The sequence below is a fragment of the Zymoseptoria tritici genome, chromosome 11 (assembly GCF_000219625.1).
Source record: "Zymoseptoria tritici IPO323 chromosome 11, whole genome shotgun sequence".
NCBI classification, from domain to species: Eukaryota; Fungi; Ascomycota; class Dothideomycetes; order Mycosphaerellales; family Mycosphaerellaceae; genus Zymoseptoria; species Zymoseptoria tritici.
Window position 1 is genome coordinate 155,950 of NC_018208.1, and position 20,846 is coordinate 176,795.

At 53.3% G+C, this 20,846-nt stretch overlaps 5 protein-coding genes across 5 annotated transcripts; 2 read left to right on the forward strand and 3 right to left on the reverse strand.

Moving 5' to 3' along the window:
- Positions 1 to 4,161: 4,161 nt before the first annotated feature.
- On the reverse strand, positions 4,162 to 5,052 carry MYCGRDRAFT_49946 (uncharacterized protein; the record flags this gene model as incomplete). The annotated part of the gene is made up of 1 exon (XM_003848676.1): positions 4,162 to 5,052. One exon carries the CDS (start codon positions 5,050 to 5,052, stop codon positions 4,162 to 4,164), a length of 891 nt encoding a protein of 296 aa, XP_003848724.1.
- A 736-nt stretch (positions 5,053 to 5,788) lies between these two features.
- Positions 5,789 to 7,153, reverse strand: MYCGRDRAFT_14307 (uncharacterized protein; the record flags this gene model as incomplete). The annotated part of the gene is made up of 2 exons (XM_003848675.1): positions 5,789 to 6,624; positions 6,703 to 7,153. Coding segments are annotated over 2 exons (1,287 nt in total), but the record flags the coding sequence as incomplete, so codon positions are not given.
- Positions 7,154 to 8,789: 1,636 nt separating this feature from the next.
- On the forward strand, positions 8,790 to 10,973 carry MYCGRDRAFT_111164 (uncharacterized protein; the record flags this gene model as incomplete). The annotated part of the gene is made up of 1 exon (XM_003848225.1): positions 8,790 to 10,973. The coding sequence occupies one exon, from the start codon at positions 8,790 to 8,792 to the stop codon at positions 10,971 to 10,973; it is 2,184 nt and encodes a 727-aa protein (XP_003848273.1).
- A 1,465-nt stretch (positions 10,974 to 12,438) lies between these two features.
- MYCGRDRAFT_63449 (uncharacterized protein) lies at positions 12,439 to 13,497 on the reverse strand (the record flags this gene model as incomplete). The annotated part of the gene is made up of 2 exons (XM_003848674.1): positions 12,439 to 13,403; positions 13,455 to 13,497. Coding segments are annotated over 2 exons (999 nt in total), but the record flags the coding sequence as incomplete, so codon positions are not given.
- A 609-nt stretch (positions 13,498 to 14,106) lies between these two features.
- Positions 14,107 to 16,700, forward strand: MYCGRDRAFT_111166 (uncharacterized protein; the record flags this gene model as incomplete). Its single annotated transcript, XM_003848226.1, has 3 exons — positions 14,107 to 14,243; positions 14,462 to 16,266; positions 16,333 to 16,700. 3 exons carry the CDS (start codon positions 14,107 to 14,109, stop codon positions 16,629 to 16,631), a joined length of 2,241 nt encoding a protein of 746 aa, XP_003848274.1.
- Between the last annotated feature and the right edge of the window lie 4,146 nt (positions 16,701 to 20,846).

A 20,846-nucleotide genomic window follows, 5' to 3' on the forward strand; every position in this document is an offset into this window, starting at 1 on the left:
CGGGGGGAGTACTAATTAATTAAGTATTAGACGGTCTGGATATTGTCTCTAATCGATCAGTTCGGAAGGAATGCCGATTAATAGGTTCTAATTACCTTGCTAAGTGCCTTTACTAGGCGCTGCATTAAAATCTCGGTGTAGATCTTGTAATCTACGTTTATTAACGCTAGGGGACGGTACATCTTCAGGTCGGACCGCTAGCCCTTGTCCTTATAGAGTATCGTCAGAACCCCGTTAGTCTATTCCTCGGGAAGTCCTTGCCTTTATTATATCGTCTCGTACAGCTAGGCAAGGCGATAGCAAATAGGAGGAGCAGCCTCTTTATCGCCTTCTTTCCGTTCGTTATTTCCCTACTAAGTGCTAAGTGCTTTATAGAATTTACTAGGTATACTATTAATGCCGGGTGACTTTCTAATAGCCGCACGTCGGATTAATCGCAGAACTTCTCGGGGTGTAATTACCGCCGTAAGTTCGCTCGCACTTCGAGTAGGGATGACTTTAAGTAACTTTAACAGCATTAATGTACGATCATCGGGGTTTAACTCCTTCTTATTATATAGTGTTAAGTAAAACTCCGCCGCGATTCGAAGTATTTCATCTAGCTCCTTATATAAAGTGCTATCTATATCCGCTAATTCAGCAATGAATTAAGGGCGGAAGGACTTCGCTTTCGCGTAAAACTATCGTGTTAGGCGCTCGTTATATAGCTAGGCTTTCGCAAAGGCCGCATAAGTATAGGACTTATACTTCCAGTTCGTAAGGCACAGTTGCTAGACATTAATTGCCGCTAACTTTGCTTTAATTATCGGGTTAGGTATTCCTACTACCCGCTTTTGAATAAACTTAAGGCGACGTCGTTCCAGGTTAAAGGATAGCTTCCCTCGGGACCTAAGTAGTCCGCGAGAAGTCTCCTTAAAGCCCTTTTAGATATCGTCCTTAAACTTCGACTACTCCGGTAGGGGAGACTTACTAGGGAGTCGTTGTAGCACTTAGAGCAGTTAAGGGGGTATAGCAGACTATTAAAGCAGTGTTGGGTTTAGTCGCCATCTACCCGGTCCTTTTTTAACATCCTCCGTTACCTCTTTTAGGTACATCTTTACTATTCGGTAGTCTAACTTAAAGACAGTTTCGATAGTCTATCTGCTTGTTATCGGCTATATCCTATCGCTTACGTATATGCGGTTAATTCTAGATACGGGGTTATTGTTAGGTACGTACGAGAAGTTAACTTCGTCAGGGTAAGCCCTTCGCCAGCCGTCTACGTACTTAGTTTGATTGTCTCTAAGGGCTAAGATAAGGTCTTAATGCGCTGCGACTAATAGAGGACGGCAATTTAAGGCCGTTCTCTTGTTAATCGGTTTAGTGCATTAATTCTAGTCTCCCCCGAGGATGTTACATTAAAGTGTTATCTCGCTAGCTCGAATGTTAGCGGCTAGAGCGCGTTGCCACGCTAGGCGAAGATCCGGGTTAGCGATATAATATACATTTACAAGAGTTAGCTTCTTGCCTCTACAGATTACCTTTGTTACGAGTACACGTCCGCCTAGGTTAGCAAAGACAACCTTGTCTGTGTCCTAGTCAGTCGTAACTGTATTAATTATTGTTATTACGCCACTATATCTACTGTTTGGATTACTATAATTCACAGCCGATATTAGAGGGTAGTTTAAGAGCAGTTCCTCCGCGATCTCCTCGTTAAGCCAAGTTTCCTAGGCAAAGAGGATATCTAAACAGTTAGTTCGCATTATTTCAAACATTTTACGAAACTAGGCAGGGTTACGGACGGAATAAACATTTTGCGAGGCAATTAGTATATTAACATTTATTAACTAAGGCTGGGTTTAGTGCTAAGCAGCCCTTTAAGCCTCTGCTGTCTATAAAAGAATATACCGGTAAAGCGCGGGCATTCCTACATAAGGTAAGAATTGCCGTTGCTACATACGGAGCATTTGCTTAAAGAATCTACTGCCCTAAACTTAGCTATAAAAGATAAAGAATGCCCTTCCTTTAGGGGACCGAGAGGGAGTTCGAAGCTATACAGCCTAATTTCCTTCTCGAATACTACTATCACTCGCGTACTAACAGCTCTACCTACCGTAAGCCGACTAAACTAGAAGTTTAAGTCTACGTTGCGGCGGGCTTTAAGGCTGAAGATTTAACAACACAGAGTGTAGTTAGCATCTGCCGCGATAAAATTGGCTATAAAGACCCTTAGGCTGCCGGTACAAAACAAATTAACCTGTACCGGGAGATCTCGAATAGTAAACGTCGTGTTGTCCGCCATCCGCGCCTGCTCCTTAGTAAAACATTAAGCTACCTATCCCTTCGAATTACAAGGAGCCTAAGATTTCAGCGCATTCGTTTTAATCGTCGTCGTCGTTAACCTATTAAAGACCTCTATGTTAGAGGGTCCCTTTAATAGGTTATTAGCGGGTCTAAGTTCAACCGGCATACGGAGAAAGAGCTAGGTTCTATCGCTATAGTTCGTTTCGGCCGAATCGATAGGCCGCATTAGCTAGCCCTTGCGGGCAGCGGTTGCGGCCTTCTTCGTCCGCTTCGTCTTAACTTTCGACACTGTCGCCGGTGTCGATTACTTCGGACCTAGTAGGGTGTCGGCCGCTAGGGTGGGTGTCGAAATTAAAGAGCTTTAAAGGGAGTCCGCTAAACTCGTAGCGGTGCCCGCCTTCGCGCCCTTCTTTCCTCGTCGCCTCTTCTTAGGCTGTTTTGCTAGAGAGGCCTACGCTAAAGCTAGCGCTGGTCTCTTCCTACTTTTGTTCGGAACGCTTACTACTGTTATGGCAGGGTCAGCCGGAGGTCCTATTAGCGACCTAAAGGTAAAATTATCCGTTAGGCGGGGAAGTGTAGGACGCGGTAAGGGGGTTGGCGTTGTAGGAGAATCCTACGTCGCCTCGTCCTCCGCCGCGTCTTCTATTTCCTTATTAACTTCTTTAATCGTACCGTTTAATTAGTCGCTTAGGTTATTAATTATTAGAGCGTCTTCTATGTTAGCGGTTGGCGGCGTAGGTGTTGTGCCCCGAGCTGTGCTCGGGCCTGCGACAGGTTTCGCTAATTTAGTAGCGTTCTTCCGAGATCCCTCTATGCGGCGTTCTTTAGATTCTTTTTTCTCGCTTCGTCTTCGTAGCTTTTTAGCGTAGCGTCTGTTATAATCGTTTATTTTAGCTACCTAGCCTCCCGGCGCGTTAAGGTTAGGCAAGTTAGACATTTTAGCAAAAAGGCTCTAATAATTAGGTGCAATTAGAGCGGCTTGTTGCGAGGTAGTTGTTTTAGACTAAGCAGAGGTGCCTTGTCTTAATCTAGTGTTTAGTTTAGGTAGGGCAGGCCAGGCTCGAAAGTTTAAAAGAGATTTGTTAATAGGCGAGGCTCGCGGTTAATTCTTAGTAAACTGTCTATTAACGGATGCGCGGCCCTGCTCTATTATAACTTTTTCTAAAGTGTACGTATGCCGAGGCTAAGACATCGATAGTCTAATTATTACTAGGGGGCTACAGATCGGTATATACTTCGGTTGTACTTCTTTATTTAATTTAGAGGCTTTTTGTAGGGTTTGACCCCCTTGCACGGAGCGCTGCTAATCCTTTTAGTAGGCCTAACAGGTGTATAGCCTTGCAATTTCGGAATATTACGCTATTAATTAGCGGTACCTCGTATCGAGATTGCTTCAGAGATCGAGGTCTTCTAATTAGGGTAACCCTGTCATTCCCGGTAGGAATAAGAGGATCTCGTTAAATTAAGACCAGATAGTCTAAATCACAGAGGTTTGTCGATGCCGTCGAAATCAAGAGGGACGTAGCGAAGAAGAAGAGGGCGAAAGGCGTTAATTGCCTAGCATCCTGTCAGTTTAGGTCTATATCGTTTATTTTGCTTAGTAAAGTAGTAAAACTTAGCTAATTAATCCCTTAGAGCGTCTACGAAGAGGCAACGATAATGCGCCCGGAAGCAACAGGCGACCGACAACCTGTTACTCCCTAGATCGGTCGTCAATCCAGCTAAAAGGCATGAATTGTTTCCCTCCCATAGGGACGAGGAGGATTATGTGGCGTGTAGTTATGTCGGACCGTGAAAGTGAATGTTACTGTGAGAGATTGGGTCGCAATAGTGCTGGTGAACGATCTCATTTCATAACTCATCACAGCTTGGTTTTCAAAGTGCCGCCTTACTCCCCTCCTTCACCCTCCACCTCCCACCCGCCCCCTGCACGACCCTCCCCTCCCCCTCCAACTTCTTCAACACCAGCCTCACCCCACCCTCCGCCGGCCCGTGCAAATTCTCCGGATACTTTGCATAAACCACCTTGACAATCTCCATACTCGTCCATCCGCCCTCCTTCCCCTCCACCTCCCGTCCAAGCACCTCAATCACCTCCCTCTCCCGCCCTTGTCGATGCTCAATATACCCCCTCACCTTCCCCCCTCCATCCTCCACCACCTCTCCATGCCCGGGTAACGCCCTCCCCAACCCTCCATCTCTCCACGCCTTCTCCATAACATGCAAACTCGACATGTACGCCCCGAGATCTTCAAACACCGCCGTCCCATGACCCAGAACGTTGTCCATGGTGAACATGACTTTCTCCTCTTCGAGCACGAAACACATGTGATCGGCCGTGTGGCCGGGGGTGTGCAGCGCTCGCAACTTCACCCCTTCGACTTCGAAGACATGTCCGTCCGGAAAGTCGAGATATCTATTCTCCTTATCATCGCTGGGTAAGCGATGCTTCCAAACCTCCACCTCCTCCCCGCACAAATCCCGTATCTGTGAGACACCCCCGACGTGGTCATGATGCCAATGACTCAACACCACCACCCCCACCTCCGCGTTTTCATCCTTCAAGACCCGGGAGAGGGTGGAGGACCACTCGACTTTCCCTTCCCCCGTGTCGAGGAGGAGGCGAGAGGGGCCCGTGCCGAGGAGGTAGGTGTTTGAGCCTTGGAGGGTGTATTTGGAGGGGTTGGCGCCGAGGATGCGGATGGTGGTGGGGGAGAGGCGGGTTGTGCTGGGGAGGGAGGGGAGGGGAAGGAGGGGGGTGGACATTTTTGAGGGGGAGGGTGGGGTGGAGAAGTTGGCGGTGGGGAGGAGGGGTTGTGGGAGATGCCAGGAACCAGGACGGTGGGCTGATGACAGTGAGGCCTTGCTGAGATTTGCTAGTCTGGCTGTTGTTGAGGTTCGTGGTATTGTGAATGTGGACCGCCGGATGAGGTTGTTCATCGGCTGGCTTTGGGGTATTTCTTTCTTTCTCTCCAACGCAATGGCGAGCTTGGTAATTTCGCTACGCTGTTTGTGCGTTTCAATGTTGGCTTTTGACTCCCAATGTATGTGCTCCGTCGAAGTGATCTTCTGATGCCGATGGATCAACCATCGATGTCGAAGTCGTGACTCTCGTGAGGTCAGCTCAAGTTTTGGCCGAGGTCCGGCTCATTGCCCGGATGATCAACAGAACTGCAGCTTTGGAGAAAGCCGATGTCACAATTAACACAGCACAACGGACGAGAAATATGGACTTCCTGCAAAGAAGACCGGGGAAGGGTTCATTCTTCACCAAATGTAGCATCACGACTTTACCCTCGGCGAGATCTGTGAATTTAACAGCTCCAATGCGCTCAGCTCAACGAGCAGAGAGCCAAAGCTTTCCGACTCAACAAAAGGAACAAATACTCTCATCTGTCCTCTCTCACATTCGACGTTCACATCAAATAATTCGCACCATGTCGTATTCCGTTAATCTCCTCATCCCTCCCTCGATCCCTCACTCCGCCTTCCACCTCCTCCCCCCACCCCGTCTCCACAACCAAACCGCCTCAGTCGCATACGTCCTCGCACTCAAATGCCTCCCCCTATCAACCCCCCTCCCCTCCGCCTCCTCCACCAATCCCTCCACAACCTTCAACCTCTCCACCTCCCTCCAAAGTCCCCTCGCCAGCTCCCCCTTGCCCTCCACCTCCCCTCTCCCCTCCTTCACCGCCTCTCGTTCCGCTTCCATCTCCGGAAATCCAAATTCCCCCGTGCCTAAACGGAAGAGGATGCGACCGAGAGTTTGGAAGGCGATACATCGTTGCGCGGGGTAGGATGAGCGGGCGAGGTGTGCGAGTTCGGGGATCGTGTAGCCCGCCGCTTCGGGGGCGTCGCCGTGGTGGTGGAGTCCCTGGGTGACTGGTATGGTCGCCGCTTGGGAAGGAGGGATGAGTTCGCCGCGGAAGGAGAAGCGGATTTGGTCGGGGGAGAGGGCGGGGGCGGAAGGGGAGTAGGGGGAGGGAGAGGGGGAGGGTTGCATCCATTCGAGTTTTTGGGGGTCCGAGGGGAGGGAGGGGAAGTATTTTGTGTGGAGGTCTGTGAGGAAGGTGGAGGAGGAAGGGTCGAGGGAGGGGGGTTGGACGGGTTGGGGGAAGTGGATTGTGGAGGGGGGTGGGTGTTGTGAGTTGGGGTGTTGTGAGTCGGCATGGTGTGAGTCGGGGTGTTGTGCGTCGGATAGTGTTTGTTGTGCGGAAGGTTCGGACGAATCTGATGGGAGGTCCTTTGGCTCGGCTGGCGCTGTCGGTGGTTCTTCGAATGTGACCGTCTTGCTGGGTTTAGACTTGACGGGTCCTGTAAGAGGCGACTCATCATGCCCTCCCTCCTTCACCACCACCTCATCATCCTCCTCACCCTCCTTCCACCCCATCGGCTTCGACAAGTCCACCTCCTCACTCCCATCCGCCACATTCGCCCTCTTCAATAGTCGTTCAATCATCGCCGGGCCAAGACTACTCATCAACTCCCTCCTCTCCTCCTCGATTTCTTCCGAAGTCATCTCAGCCAGTTTTTGGCGGTTCTCAGCGTCGATGCGAGACTTTTCTTCTTCTTCCCATGACCTCGCAGTACCCTTTGATTCACCATCCAAAGAGTGCGGGATAGGCGCATCGCTGGGTGATGAAGTCTTCCCTGCTGCTGCTGCATTCTGCTTCTGTTTAAACCGCGACTCTCCTGCGACTCGCTTCTTATGCTCCGGAAATCCATTCCGATTCTTCAACACGGGCATAGAAGGCGCTTTTGGAGCAGCGGGTTTTCGCTCGAGGACATCGCCGACGAATGCAGCGGGTAGGACAGTGCGTTGCTGATCATCATCATCATCATCCAGATTCAATTCGAATTTCGTGCCGCGTATCATTTCGTGTTGATGTTCGTGATGGTATGGTTTTTTGCGTGAGGCTCAAAAGATGTGTGGCTTAACTTTCTCTTTGTTCCTTCCCTTCCTTCCCGTCGGAACGTCGGATGTCGGCAGGAACAGAAGGTTGTTCCGGCGCGGATGAGCTAGGCTGGATTTGTGAAACTTTAATCGTGCAGGATGGAAATAGACTTGACGCCTCCTCGTGGTGGACGCATTGGGGTCTTGCAAATTGATGTGTAGACATTTATAAATGGTGTCGATATGTGTGTTGGATGCAATAAGCAGATCAACTGTATATACGGTCAGTGCGATGCTTGGTAAAGTAGCAGATGACATTCGATGTTTCAAAGTCCAGCGGTTTAGTCACGGACAGCCCAGCGGCATTTGTTCAAACTTGGTCGAGTTCACACGTCGACGAGACGCATGTGACGAGAGTGATGAACTTGGTTGATCTCTTCCGAGCCGTAAAGTATCAAGCTGGAGTAAGCAAGAAGGAAGATAATGTTCATGTATCCTTGTACATATCGGCACCGCTCATCAATCAAACCACGGAAACTAAGGGCCCTCTTACCGCGGGGAAGGCGTCGCGCCGAACAGGGGCAGCACCTGCAGCAAATCTGGAACGTCGTCACACTTGGACGTTTCGATCTTCTCTCCGATCTCTCTTCCTCTCCTCTCTCCCTGCGCACGCCTGAGTCCGACCGCGCTGGTGATGGACTGACTGATGATGATCGCGCACCGGCTTTTGGCTTTCGGCTTTGGCTTGGCTCTTTTTGGTGATGGATGGATGAGGGATGTCTGCTTTGCTGGCGTGCTGGCGTGCTGGCGTGCTGGCGTGCTGGCTTGAGCCTGGTCTGGTCTGGTGCTGGTCTTGGTGCTGGTCTTGGTGCTGGTCTGGTTGTGTGGCTCGTTCGGTCACGGTCGTTCGCTCTGCCCGCTCTCGCTCGCTCGCTCTGGCTGGCTGGTTGGTTGCCCGGCTGGTCCGCTTTGCTTTGCTTGCTTGCTCCTCGTAGATTGATGAGGTGTCCCGACGAATTTCTGAAGTTCCCGCGTCCGAGTTCGACGCTTCCCCAGTTCCCATACCGTTATTCATTCCCCTTCTTCCTTTTCTTTCCCATTTCCTCTCTCCTTTTGCTACTACAACACTGCATCCTCCGACACGTTTTCATCGCTCACGTCGACACCCCCATCGACTGGATCTGGAAAATACCACACCGACATTCCGCTTCTTAACGGCCATCTTCCTCTTCCGCCAGAGAGAGTATTGCACACCAATTACACCCTCATATCGCCAAAAAGAGTGTTGTCGTCGTCGGGCGGTTTTCTTTGCGACGACGACGTTGGGGCTTCTGCGAAACCAATCTCGACGTCTCATTGGCTCCCCTCGATACTTTCGGTCATGTCCATCTGACCTTGGCGAGGGCTTTCATCGGGATCTGTCGCGTTCAAAGCAGCACGACACACAACACAGCGCAACTTTGAAGTTCAGGGCACCGCTTCTCAGCCCCCGCAATCCGCCTATCAAAATTAAACCTCATACAACACGTCTGCCCTGAGGTCGCATATCAAAACTCTTGGCGTCCTCTACGACAATACACCATTGTCCACCGCACAACACCCACATATCATGAACATGGCACCTCCAGCAATGGACGACGATGGCGATACATCTAGCATCTCCTCTCCACCGCAATCTCCGCAAAATCACCACGAAGACGAGACGATCAAAGTCGCCCCTCGTTATCTTGGTGAAGGTGTTGTTCACCACCCGGCGGCTTCGGCTTCGGCTTCCTCCTCTGCCACACCACTCCCCGGAACTGCACCAGTCAAACCCAAACGCACACGCAAACCAAAGTTGGATGCAAATGGCAATCCTGTCTTGCCAAAGCCGAGGAAAAAGGCCGAACCAAAAGTCAAGGCGGAAGGAGGTGCAACAACGACGGCTCCTGCGACGAAAAGGAGAAAGAAGACTGCACCGGAGGAAAAGCCTGCCACCAGTACTGCCATAAGTGGTGATGTCCGCCAAACAACCCTCACCGGCCTGCATAGTCACTTCCTCCCGCCTGGCAATCCCGCCTCGTCCGCCCCACCTCCACCAATGCAGCAGCAACAACCTCATCCACCACCGCCGCAAACATTCTCATCTTCATCACTCGCCAACACAACAACATCAACATCCGACACATTGATGCGCAGCAGTCTACCACCACCACTCCTCTCATCAACTCCCACACCACGACCATTCTCCAGCGGACAGAATTACGATCCTATTCGCGGACAAAATTACGATTCCATTCGTGGTGCTATCGACGCGACTTCATCACGACCGCCTGTGCTATCGAACGGTGCGCAATCCGCACATGCCTCGCCTCATATCAACCGCCCATCACCACACATTAACCGTGCATCGGCGTCACCCTCCATCACGAGTCTGATCGATCCACCTTCGACAAACACCGCCGCAGTCACATTCAACAACACGCAATCAAGAGTGCAGCATCCTACTGCCATGTTTGCCAATCTTCCTTCAACACACGTCACCCCGCTTCCGTCTCAACAACCAACCCCCACTCCACAACCTCAGGCCATTCCCATCATGGACGGCGCGATGGATGTTGACTCCAATGATCATGGACCTCCCAACCAGCCTGCCCTCAAGGCACCCTCGAAATCTTCGTCCTCCGCCCCAACCCCGAAACCGGCCAAAGCGCATTCTCCACCCTCCAAAGCACTCATCAAACCCGGCACCGGCACAGGAATCCTCTCCTCATCCAGCCTCTTCGGCGGACCATCCTCGTCATCCGACTCCTCCGAACCCAAAGGCATCACCATCGAACTTCGCATCTCCCTCCGTCCAGAAGGTGGCAACGCCATCAACATCGCGCAGGAGATCGCCAAGAAATATGGACGCGATGCCATTAATCCGCGAGTAGCAGCCCATCGCGAACGTCTTCTTCAAGTCGCCGCACAAGCCAATCGTCTCGAGAATGGATCTGCGGACGATAACATGTCGGTTGACCTCATGTCCGAACTAGACGGCGACAGCAATGTTGAGATGGGCGGTGTAGAGGAGAACGAGGCGCCAAGACTGAACAAAGATGGGAAGCCAGTGCGGAAGCGGAAGAAGGTGGAAGAGTACGACAAGGAAGACGACTTCATCGACGACACCGAACTAGCATGGCAGGAGCAGGCGGCCGTAGCGAAGGATGGCTTCTTCGTGTACTCCGGCCCGCTCGTCCAACCAGGTCAGAACGCACTCGTCGAATCAACAACAGCACCGACTCGCGGCAGAGGCACCGGACGTGGCCGAGGTCGTGGACGAGGCGCAGCCGCCGCCGCCGCCGCAGCAGCAGCAAGTGGAACAACACACGCCTCCCTCGCCGAGAAAAACAAAGACTCCACAACAACCACCACCCCAAATGGATCCGCCACCAAACCTCCCGTCAAACGAACGCGAGGAGGCACGCGCGGAGGAGCAGGAGGAGCCGCCGGTCCCGCCCCAGCGAAAAAACGCCGCACGAAAGCGGAAATCGAATTAGCGGAAAGGGAGAAGAGTCTAGCGGCACAGGAGAGGAAAGAGCTCGAGGATCGAAGGGAGAGGGATCGTCTGGCGGGATTGACGGGTAGTGGCATCGCGCCGGCGAGTGTGTTTGATAACGGGGGGATGGGAGGGGGAGTGAGGGTCGTGAGTGTGGATGGCGCGGTGGCGCCGGGGTTGGTGCTTGCTAGTCAGAGGGAGGGAGGGGTGGGGTTTGGGAGTCCGCCTGGTAGGCAGGGGAGTGGTGATGTGCAGGGTCAGGTGAGGGTTTAGAATGCTGGGGAGAGGTTGCAGAGGGCAGAGGATGGGATGGGATTGCTGTGAGGGGGGGGAGAGGCGGGGGTCGATGGTGGGGATGAGGGAGGATGTACCTACTCTCCGCTGTGAATGGGGAGAGTGTCTCGATGAGGTCGATGAGTGGGTAGATAAAGGTTCCTAGCAACCAACCATACCCCCAAGCATGCTCATCGAGTCCATTATCCAACAATCAAAGATTACGGACAAAGTCGCACGGGAAAGTTCTTTCTGTACACTCGCTTTTCCCACGTCCAATGTCCACTTGACTGCTGTACGGGCGGGGTCTTCCAAGTACGGTACGCGCGTAGCAGATATGTTTCCTGGTCACTCGGTGGAATGTTGCGTTCATATACCTCCTAGCATACCTGCTTAGGTCCCACAGTACGATTTACATGGCACGTCCTGCAACCTCGCATGTATGTAGAACTATGTCAGCATATCCGCGGGGCGCAAATGGCAGGGACGGCGAGATCATCTGTCCTTTTCACTGTTAAAGGCCACATTCCTTGTACAGTGGCGTGTGAGTGTTAACTTTACTTGATACATATCCCACCCACCACACGCGCCACACGCGCCAGAAGATCTATCCATCTTACTCGCGCTTCTTCTCTCCCTCCTCCTTCGCAACAACAGGCTCTTCCTTCGCATCAACGACCGGCTCCTCTTCCAGCCTCGTCCTATCAACTGCGGGATCCTCCTCCCCCTCCTCCACAGTCTTCACCTCACTCTGCACATCCCCCTCACCCTTCCCCTCATCCCGCATTTGACCTTGAGCATCCAACTCCTCACCCTCCCCCAACTCCTCAACCACACCCTCAACCTGCTCCATCACATCCCCATCCTTCCCTCCATCCTGCTGCTTCGTCTGAAAAGCAATCCTCTCCCTCTCCGCTTCAATCTGCGATCCGAATTGCGCGAAATCTTCGGTGGGATCATATTCCTCCTCAGCCATCCCCTCGGTGGAGGAAGAGGAAGGGGAGGTAGATGAAGGAGGGGAGGTTTCGTCGGTGCGGAGAGAGGAGTCGAGGGAATTTAGGTCCTCGTCCGGGTTGGTGTGGAGGTGGTTGCCTCTTTCTAGCTCTTCTTCATTCTCATCGTCGGGGAGGAGGGAGGGGGAGGGGGAGGTGGAAGTTTCTTCTTCGGAGGTCATGGTGGCGGAGGAGGAGGAAGAGGGAGAGGATGAGGATGAGGGGTCAGCGAATTCGGCTCCCCCATCGGATTCAAACAGGGTCTGCTCCGCTTGATCGAGCAGACGTTGATCTTCTTCGTGTTGAGCCACCGACACGCCGACGAGGTCGGCGTCGAAGTTCGGTTCGTCGAGTGTGCTGGATTCCTCAGCTGCTGCAGTGATGGGTGCGTCTAGATGTTGCTGTCTCCGCGAAGGCTGTCGAGATCTAGGCTTCTCAGGTCTGGCGGGTGGTTCCAGCCCATGCGTAGCGGAGTAAGACACAATCCCCCGTCTCGCTAGTCGTGCTCTCGCTTCTTGCCCTTCTTGACCCGCGCGACCGAGTACACCAGCTACGACTTGTACGCATCGCAGGGAATCGTCGTTAGCGGGGATGGGGTACGTCACCCACGTCGGGTTGGCGTCTGTGTCGATGATTCCGATGGTGGGGATGTTGTTCAGTCCACACTCGTGTAGGAGGATGTAGTTCTCCAATGGGTTCAGACAGACGACCAAATCGGGTTTCAACGCGGCTTTACTCCCCAACTGCGCTTCGAACCCTTCCACCTCCTGATCCAGCTCGTTGACCACCTTTTTCGCACACCCGCCGAGGATTTGCTGTCCGTTGGTGATACTCCCGGGAATCCACTTCGTGAAAAGATGACATCCCTTCGCCATGCCCGCCGCTTTGACAACCGCTCTCGCATGTCCCTCCCTCGTGCCGACGAACAACACCAATCCGCCTCGTTCCGTCACCCCAGACACGATCTTACACGCTCGTCGGAGATGGCTCGCCGTCACATCCGGACTGATAATGTGCACCCCATCCCTCACGCCGAAAATATACCTCGAATTCGCAGGATTCCACAAACTCGTCGCGTGACCGAGGTGGGACTGCGAAGCGATGAGAAGTTCGAGGGTAATGTCGCGGGGGTAAGGAGGGTTGGAGAGGAGTTGGTAGGGTTTGTAGTGGGGGGAGAGGACGCTGCCCGTGCCGGCGAGGGCGGACTTTTGGTGTTGGAAAAAGGCGTAGTCGAGGGCCACGGGGTGGTTGGGGTCGTTGATGGGGACGGCGGGGAGGGAGTCCGGACGGGATGTGGCGGGGAGGGAGGAGGTGGTGTCGATGAAGGTTGGGACGCCGACGACGCTGGAGGTGGGTGTGTCGGTTTCGAGGGAGGAGTTGAAGCGGCGGGTGGATGGGTGGTGGTGGAGAGGAGAGGATTTGGGGAGGGCGATGCGGCCTGGAGGGGAGGTTAGTGAGATGTGTTGATGGGATTGAGGGATTTCATTACCATGCCGCAGCCGTAGGGGCGCTCTTATTATCATCGTGGTGATATATGGTGATGAAGTCGTCTAATCGCACTCGATGAACTTTGTCGTAGAGACATTGTCCGTCCCGCCAAGCCTGAAGACTTCCGCGGCGAAACTTGAGAGCTTGAGCTCCAACAAAGCATCTTACCACGCTCACTTCTCGCCAATGCCCTCTTGGGTTACGATCCGCGCGTGTGATGCCATGTCGAACCGCGCGAGCGTGCCGGCCGCTGGTACAGAATCCCGCGCAATGCCTCTGGATCACCAACGAAGTGCTCGCCGACGCTTTCAATCGCTTTACTCGCGCGTTGGTCGGAGCTAAACGACACGGCAGCAATGTTCCCGGACCACTGGAAGCTCGTCGCAGGTCAGCGAGAGCACTCACAGGAATCGTCTCGTCAGTGTCGGCGTCGGAGCCCTCTTCGCAACCAAGGCAGGCAGCGCTCGCTGAGAGTCGAAGACACGGCAGCAATGTTCCTGGACCACTGGAAGCTCGTCGCAGGTCGGCGAAGAGACGGATGGGTCTCGCATCGCATGCTGCCAACCCTTCGCCGGTACCTGATTTGGGATCACTTTTTGGACTGAGCGGATTCGGTACCTCGAGAAGGCAGGACTTTGAAAAGAGCTGGAAGTATGAGCCGCCGGCTGAGTCGAGGACACAAGAAGCTACAGCGAGTGAGAGGGACACTTTGTGGAAGTATGGTTGGCCAGGTGGAGCACCGAGGAGGAAAGAGATTGTTTGGGAGGACTTTTTGGACGTATCTCAGCAGGTTAAGGTCGATCCTGTGGAAGAGAGCAGGAAAGCATTCGAGGCAGTGCTCGCCGGGAAGAACAGTACTGGAGTGATATCAGCGACCGACATGACCGATATTACGACATTCCTCGAATCTACTGCAGACGAACCCGCGGCGCACAATATCGACAGATTGATGGACTGGATCGGATTACGTTCCGTGGACGAGCAACAGCTGTATGACACTGTTTCTAGAAGGCTGGAATCGCACACTGTGAGCAATCACGGAGTTTCGAAAATTCTTGCCTACATGGCAGTACATCAAAATTCAAGACCCATCAGCGAGATTCTGGCCCACCCGTTTGGGCACACAGAAGGCCAACGTGATCTACGAGAGATATGCCGTTCGACCACACGGATGCTCTTGGACCATCTCCAACCGGATCCACTCACGCCCGCCCCCCCACCGATTTTGCTCTGGCTGCAATGCTTGATGGATGCCAATCCGCGCCCATTCTATGTATACACGAGTAGGACCTGGCGGGACGTGTATCGCGAGCTTGCACACATTTACAAGAGTCCTGCTCCGCTCGGCGCTCATCTCGCATCACTGAGTTATACCGATCTCTCACGAATACTGCTCGCTCACTGGGTTCCACACGTTCTGCCAGGGGAAAGCGATGCTCCAAAGACAGGCACGGCGGATGCCACGTACCCCTTCATGGCAGTAAACACATTCGACCCTCCCTCGCCACTAGTCCTCCAGCTAGCCATGGAGCGACGAAGAAGGGTCAAAGTCTCGATGCGACGAAGACCTATCCGCCAGAACAACCCACTCATCGATCTCTTCATCATCCTCAACCAGCACAGCGTACCACTCGCAGGGCTTGCTCAAGACGTTTTCGAGATCTTCCACTACAAGCGACCAGAGATCACTTTCAAGTTCTTCCGCCACTTCTGGTACCGTCATTTCCTCGAAGTTGATGTGCAGTTTGCCCAACGCCTGGTCCACCACTTCTTGAAGATCGATCAGCCATTGTTTGCGTACCGCGTCTTCACGTACGTTCCGAATCTACCTCTCAGTCGCTGCTACGAGCTGCCGCTCAAACTCGCTGCCGACGGCATCGGGCACTCGGCCAATATTTGGAGAATCTTGCGACGTCAGGCTCCTCCAGATTACCTTCAATCGTCCGCCAGGGACAAGCACAATTTAAGTCTCGTGCCAGAGCACATCGAGCTCGTCAATCTCGTTGCTTGGAAGTTTGCGTTGTCCAAGACGCTCGATGATCGCGTGGCATTTCGTCGAGTCTGGGAATGCTACCGCTTCCTCAGCGATCGCGGCGCACCCATCAGTACCGTCATGACACGCGCCATGGTGACGGCAGGTGTGGTCCGTCCTCTTCGTGATCGTCGGCGCCCAGGCACGACGAAGTTCAAATACATCCACGATCTGGTCAAGCGAGTCGAGGGAGAAGAGGTCGCCCGCGCCCTCGATCGTGCCGTGTATACGACGTGGAATTACAAGACATTGAAGACGGGTATTGAAGCCGTGCGGTATTTGGTCGAGGAGAAGATGGGGAGGAGGGTCAATGGCGATCAGAAATGGCTCATGGGAACAGTGAAATTGTGGAGCAGAGGCAAGAAACGCTTGCGCGCCTACGATCGGTCGTACGATAAATCCGCTGCGGCTGAGGCGGCAGCGAAACGGCGTCTGAAAGAACCTGTCACGGGAACGGAGCCCAAGAGCAAGCTGGACATCTCTCTGACCACGCTCGTGCCGTTCCAACCGCTCGCTCCCACGCACGATTCAGCAGCGGACTTTCCGTTCGAGCCGTCCAACAAACATGAAGATGATGGCACAACATGCCCGCCTTCCATTGCAGCTTCCGGAACCGACGACCCGGTCGATGCTACGGTCGACAGCGAAGCCGTGCAGCACAAAGAGGCTTCGTCTTCAAGAGACGACACAGCCGACTCCGAGATCAAGATCAGGATCTGCGACATCTCACCCCCTGTTGAGCAACCCACAGCTCGTGCACGAAGCGGCCTAGGCTACGACGGTGCAGCTACGCAGCCTTCAATGAAGCCCGTCGAAGCAAACCACTAATCATTCTCACCTCTTGCAGACGATGCTACTCCCGCTACTGCGAGCTCGCCGACCGAGCATCATGCTCCCTCTGGCGAGACAGTTCGAAAGCTGCAGCAGCGACCGAAAACGCCAGCCTTGATACCGACAGCAAAGGGCACATACCAGGCCAACAAGGTCAGAATCGTGCTGAACGATGTTGTGGCTGGCTCGATGAGAGAGAGATTTACTATGAAGAATGTCACGCCTTGGTCGTGGGTGGATCCGGCGGATGGGTCGTTGGGGTCGGAGGACGAGGAACATGACGAGGTCTGCTTGGTGCACAGCCAGCAGATCTGATCAAGCATCGGGTGGTCGATATGCATATATACAGATGATCTATGATACCCAGCATTCGACTTTCCCGCCCGCGTTGACCACGTCGCCTTCGGACAGTACGCACAAGTGGCCTCCACATTTTCAACCGTACGACAAGTTTCTCAGTGCCACGGTCACCAGATGATCCACAGAAGGCTTTTCAACAGCTACCACTGAATGCTTTGCTCTCTGCACTCCATCGCGACCATACGCAAGCTCTACTGTCGGCCTCTCCACGGGGTCAGAAGAACCAAAATGCACGAGTTGCCTATCACTTTCTTGTACTCCAACCCTAACCCTAACGCACGACACACTCCTGGATCGAATGATGGAACGGGACTGCGGGCTACGACAGAAGCAGGCGGCTGTCGAAATTTTAACTGGCCATACTGTCCACTTTGCAGAAGTGTCATGCAGCAGCCAGCCCTCGAATTGAATCATTGAAGTCTGGCAACATCGAACGATCCCGTAAAAGCCCACCACTTGACTGCTGCACTTCTCTGCATTCACTGCGGCTCGATGTCCAGGAGAAGATCCCGCAATCGTTCCTGACTTGACCCGCGCTTGACACGAACGGCATCGCATCGCCGAGCGAAGAATGTGATCGACATGCGTGCAACGTCGGGAAGTCCGAAAAGGCCCCTGACTGCAGTTTGGGCAAGTCGATTCGTGGATGATCGAGATCAGGTTTTCTAAAGCACAACAGAATTGCACAGCAACTCCATGAGAGGCTCGGTCTGATCCTGCTCTCAGGAAGCACATTCCATGGCACGACAGTAGACAGCGCGGAGTAGAGAGACGCATGTCGTCGACTCTGCCCTGCCTCGTCACAAGCCTCTCACGACGTGGCGCACTCCATGTGGCAGCCTTTGTGGTGGCTAGTGCTTTGACTTCCAACGGCTCGCTTGCAAACAAGGTTCGACCTTGAGTCGATTATTCTTGCCCTCTTTTCCCGTCGGAGTCTAGACGGAAAGTGGCGTGTGGCAGTGCACCCATGTTGCAGAGAAAGAGGGTCATAGGGTTCGTCGGTACGAGGCTAATTCACGAGCTTCGTTTCAGCACGGAAGCTTCCTCTTCTGAAGGTCACATCGTACATGGGATTGGACGGGACCACAGTCGCACCCCGCGGAGAAAACGCCAAGGGGTCTGAGACTGTTGGAATAAACATCTAGTGCCGGTGATAGTTCCTGTTCCAGGCCTTTGCTTGACTATCACTCACAAAGTACCACACTCTCCAAGGCGACCGCGGAATCTACCTGGTCTTGGGAACAAGACGGACCACAAACAGTCTTCATTCCACTCCCGTCCATGCGAAACATCGCGATCCAAATCCGTTACCCGGTCCGCGGGACCTGCCATCCCTGCAATGTCCGGAGATCCTCTCGCAGAACAGGGAGTCAGGGACAACACAACCCACGTTGCGTCCCAAGATGCTCTGGAGCTCCGGACCACGATCCTGCAATCATTTTGGCTAGAGTTGTCTTAGCTGAACGCAATACGTCGGGAAGTGGGCGTATGGCGCGTTCAGTGTGGCGCAGCAGCTCTGGATGTCGATCGCATTTGGTCAACCTTTGCCCGGCATCTTGAGATGCCGGAGGGGACGTCAGCAGTTGAGCACGTACAGCAGAAGCAAAGAGGGATTTGAAGTAAACCTACACCGTACGCGCGTGTGTACGCCTATCTGGACGTCTCCCTATGATGCCCGTACGCTTTCATGTACGCCTATACGGCTGTTCTCGCAAGTCATCTGTACGCCTACTTGTACGCTTATTTGCCCGTCCTACCAGACTGGACATGCATGAAGAGATCATGAACGCCCATGTAAAGCCACACTGTATATGGTCAACACGGAGTCCTTCCAGGTTCCAGAGATTGCGGTCGGCTGTTGAGTGAGGCCGATACACAAGTTGCTCATCTCGAGACGATCTGCACCGGTCGTGAATCGGTATCGATGCTTTGAGAAGGATTATGCCAGCCGTCAGGGGATGGAGGGTCTGTGTTCAGGCCACCGCGGTGAAGCTGTCCAATCTGATTATCATATTGACGACACATCTCGGTCTGACTCCGGAAAGAGCCAACGCTCATTTACTGTCGAAGATTTCGCGGGGATGAGAGAGCAGACCTGATCAGGATCAACTCAGGGGAAGACAGTAATAATCAGGCTTCGAATCCACCCGGAAATGCCGACTCCCTGATGAAGGCGGCCGCTTAAGCAACAGCAGTCGCTCAGTCAGCAAGACAGGCCCCATCTAGATGCGAAGCTCGAACACTCGTCCTCATCCTCTCAGGCCTCCTGCATCCGCCACACTCCAAACATCCCACCACGCACTCCGCGCGGACATGCATGAGCGACGCAGACATCCAGACGCACGAGGCAGGGCATCCGCCACACTTCGAAGCGTACAGCACAGCAAAAGCACAGCGCACCGCATGTAGCAAGCGAGAGACCGAGCCACAAGGAAGAACGTTCAGCAGACTCGCCGTGCATGTCCAGCCTGCCCAGCCCAGCCTCTCTCGTCAGCGTTCCTCAGATCGGAAGTGATCACGATGCCATCGGTCCCCGGGCGGTTCCACGTCGATAGCGGCGATGAAGGTCGTCCAGGTATCGCAGTGTTCGAGTTGATGACGAGAAACCACGATCTCGATACTAGCAGAGCTGGACAAGCCATCCCTTCCCATAACATACCGCTTGTGACTGTCGAACAACGCATATCGTGGAAAAAAAAATGGAAAAAGCAAAAAGGCTGGACCTCCAACCCATCCCCAAAAACTTGACGCCTCAAACAATCCGTGGCGTCCGTCCGTCTCTTTCACATGCATGCCATGCATAATGTTTTCTCCGCACTCGTGTTTCAGGTCGAGAGGGCGTGTGAGCCGGTACAAGGGTTGTGTGGCGCGACACTCAACTCTCCGACCCCACTGCATAGTCCTTTGAACTTACGAGGTACGCGGTAACGCGACAGAAATCGCGATGGGAGAGCATCGAACTCGGACCATCCACTCGATCGCTTGCCGCCCGATTCGTAGTCTCCGCGCAGAGTCATACCATCTCAGCAACACGGGAAGCGACACGAACAAAATTTCCTTCAATTCGGCCCCCGCCGCAGTTTCAGACCCCATTGCCCCAAAAAGCCCCCAACAGCGAACATCCCCGCGCGGGAGCTTCTTCCCTTCCATCTCATCTCATATCGTCCGCCCCGGACCCTCGTGTTCATCATTGGGAGCTGAGCTCTTTCGAAGAGAAGGGTCCACGGATAAGTCGGAGATTTCAGCACAACGGGCTGCAACGTTTCGCGGGTGGAGTACGGTACACGGATGCGAGATCACGAGGGGAGGTGCATGATGCGGCTGCATGGTGTGATCGCGCGCGCTCTCTCTCTCTCTCACGTGGAGACGGAGGGTTGGAATTTGACGCATTCACTTTGATATTGTAGATCTGTTGGAGTCAGTGAGTGAAGGTCTCGAGGAATGAATGGAAATGAATTGTTGTTGTAGATGTCGAAACATCGTGAAAGTCTGTTGCATGTCTCGTTGACCATTTGATGCCAGCCATCTATGGTCTAGAAGCTCGCTTTCACTCACACACCGCTCCCTACCTCCACGGACCGCCCATCCTCCGCGGTATTTCCCTCCACAGTCCATCAAGTCCTCCGCTTAGCTTCAATCATAGCAGCACTCGCCAAGCAGATCAGTTGAACAAGATCAAAGAGGAGAACAATCATCTGTCCATTTCGTATGCGTTATCCATTCTGAAGCCATCATATGTAAAATCTCTGCTCCCACCCACGCCGCTGGCAGTGGGGGCTCATCTCATATTCATGTTTCCATCCCCATCCATAACCCTCTGGAAAAACTCGAATTGCCCTCGCGCAATATTGGTTGGGTATCATCAAAAATAGATAATAGAAAAAGGAAAGATGAAGAGAGAAACGAAAACAAGACCCGATATCAGAGGCCTGCGTGGTATCTTTGTGCTCTCAGAGAGCACGATATCTTTCCCTCGTTGCCGTAGCCCATGTACACTGCATTGCACTGCCGATTCCCTTCTGTCTCTTTCGTTCGTTCGGCCGTTCATTCCCTTGGGCGTGCTTCTTTTTCGTAGCCACCAAAATGTGTACATTACGTGTCGTTGGTCGTCATGGTCGTGAGATCAAACGAGTGTGGGTGGCTCTGTTGGCCTCAATATTCCAGCTCTGC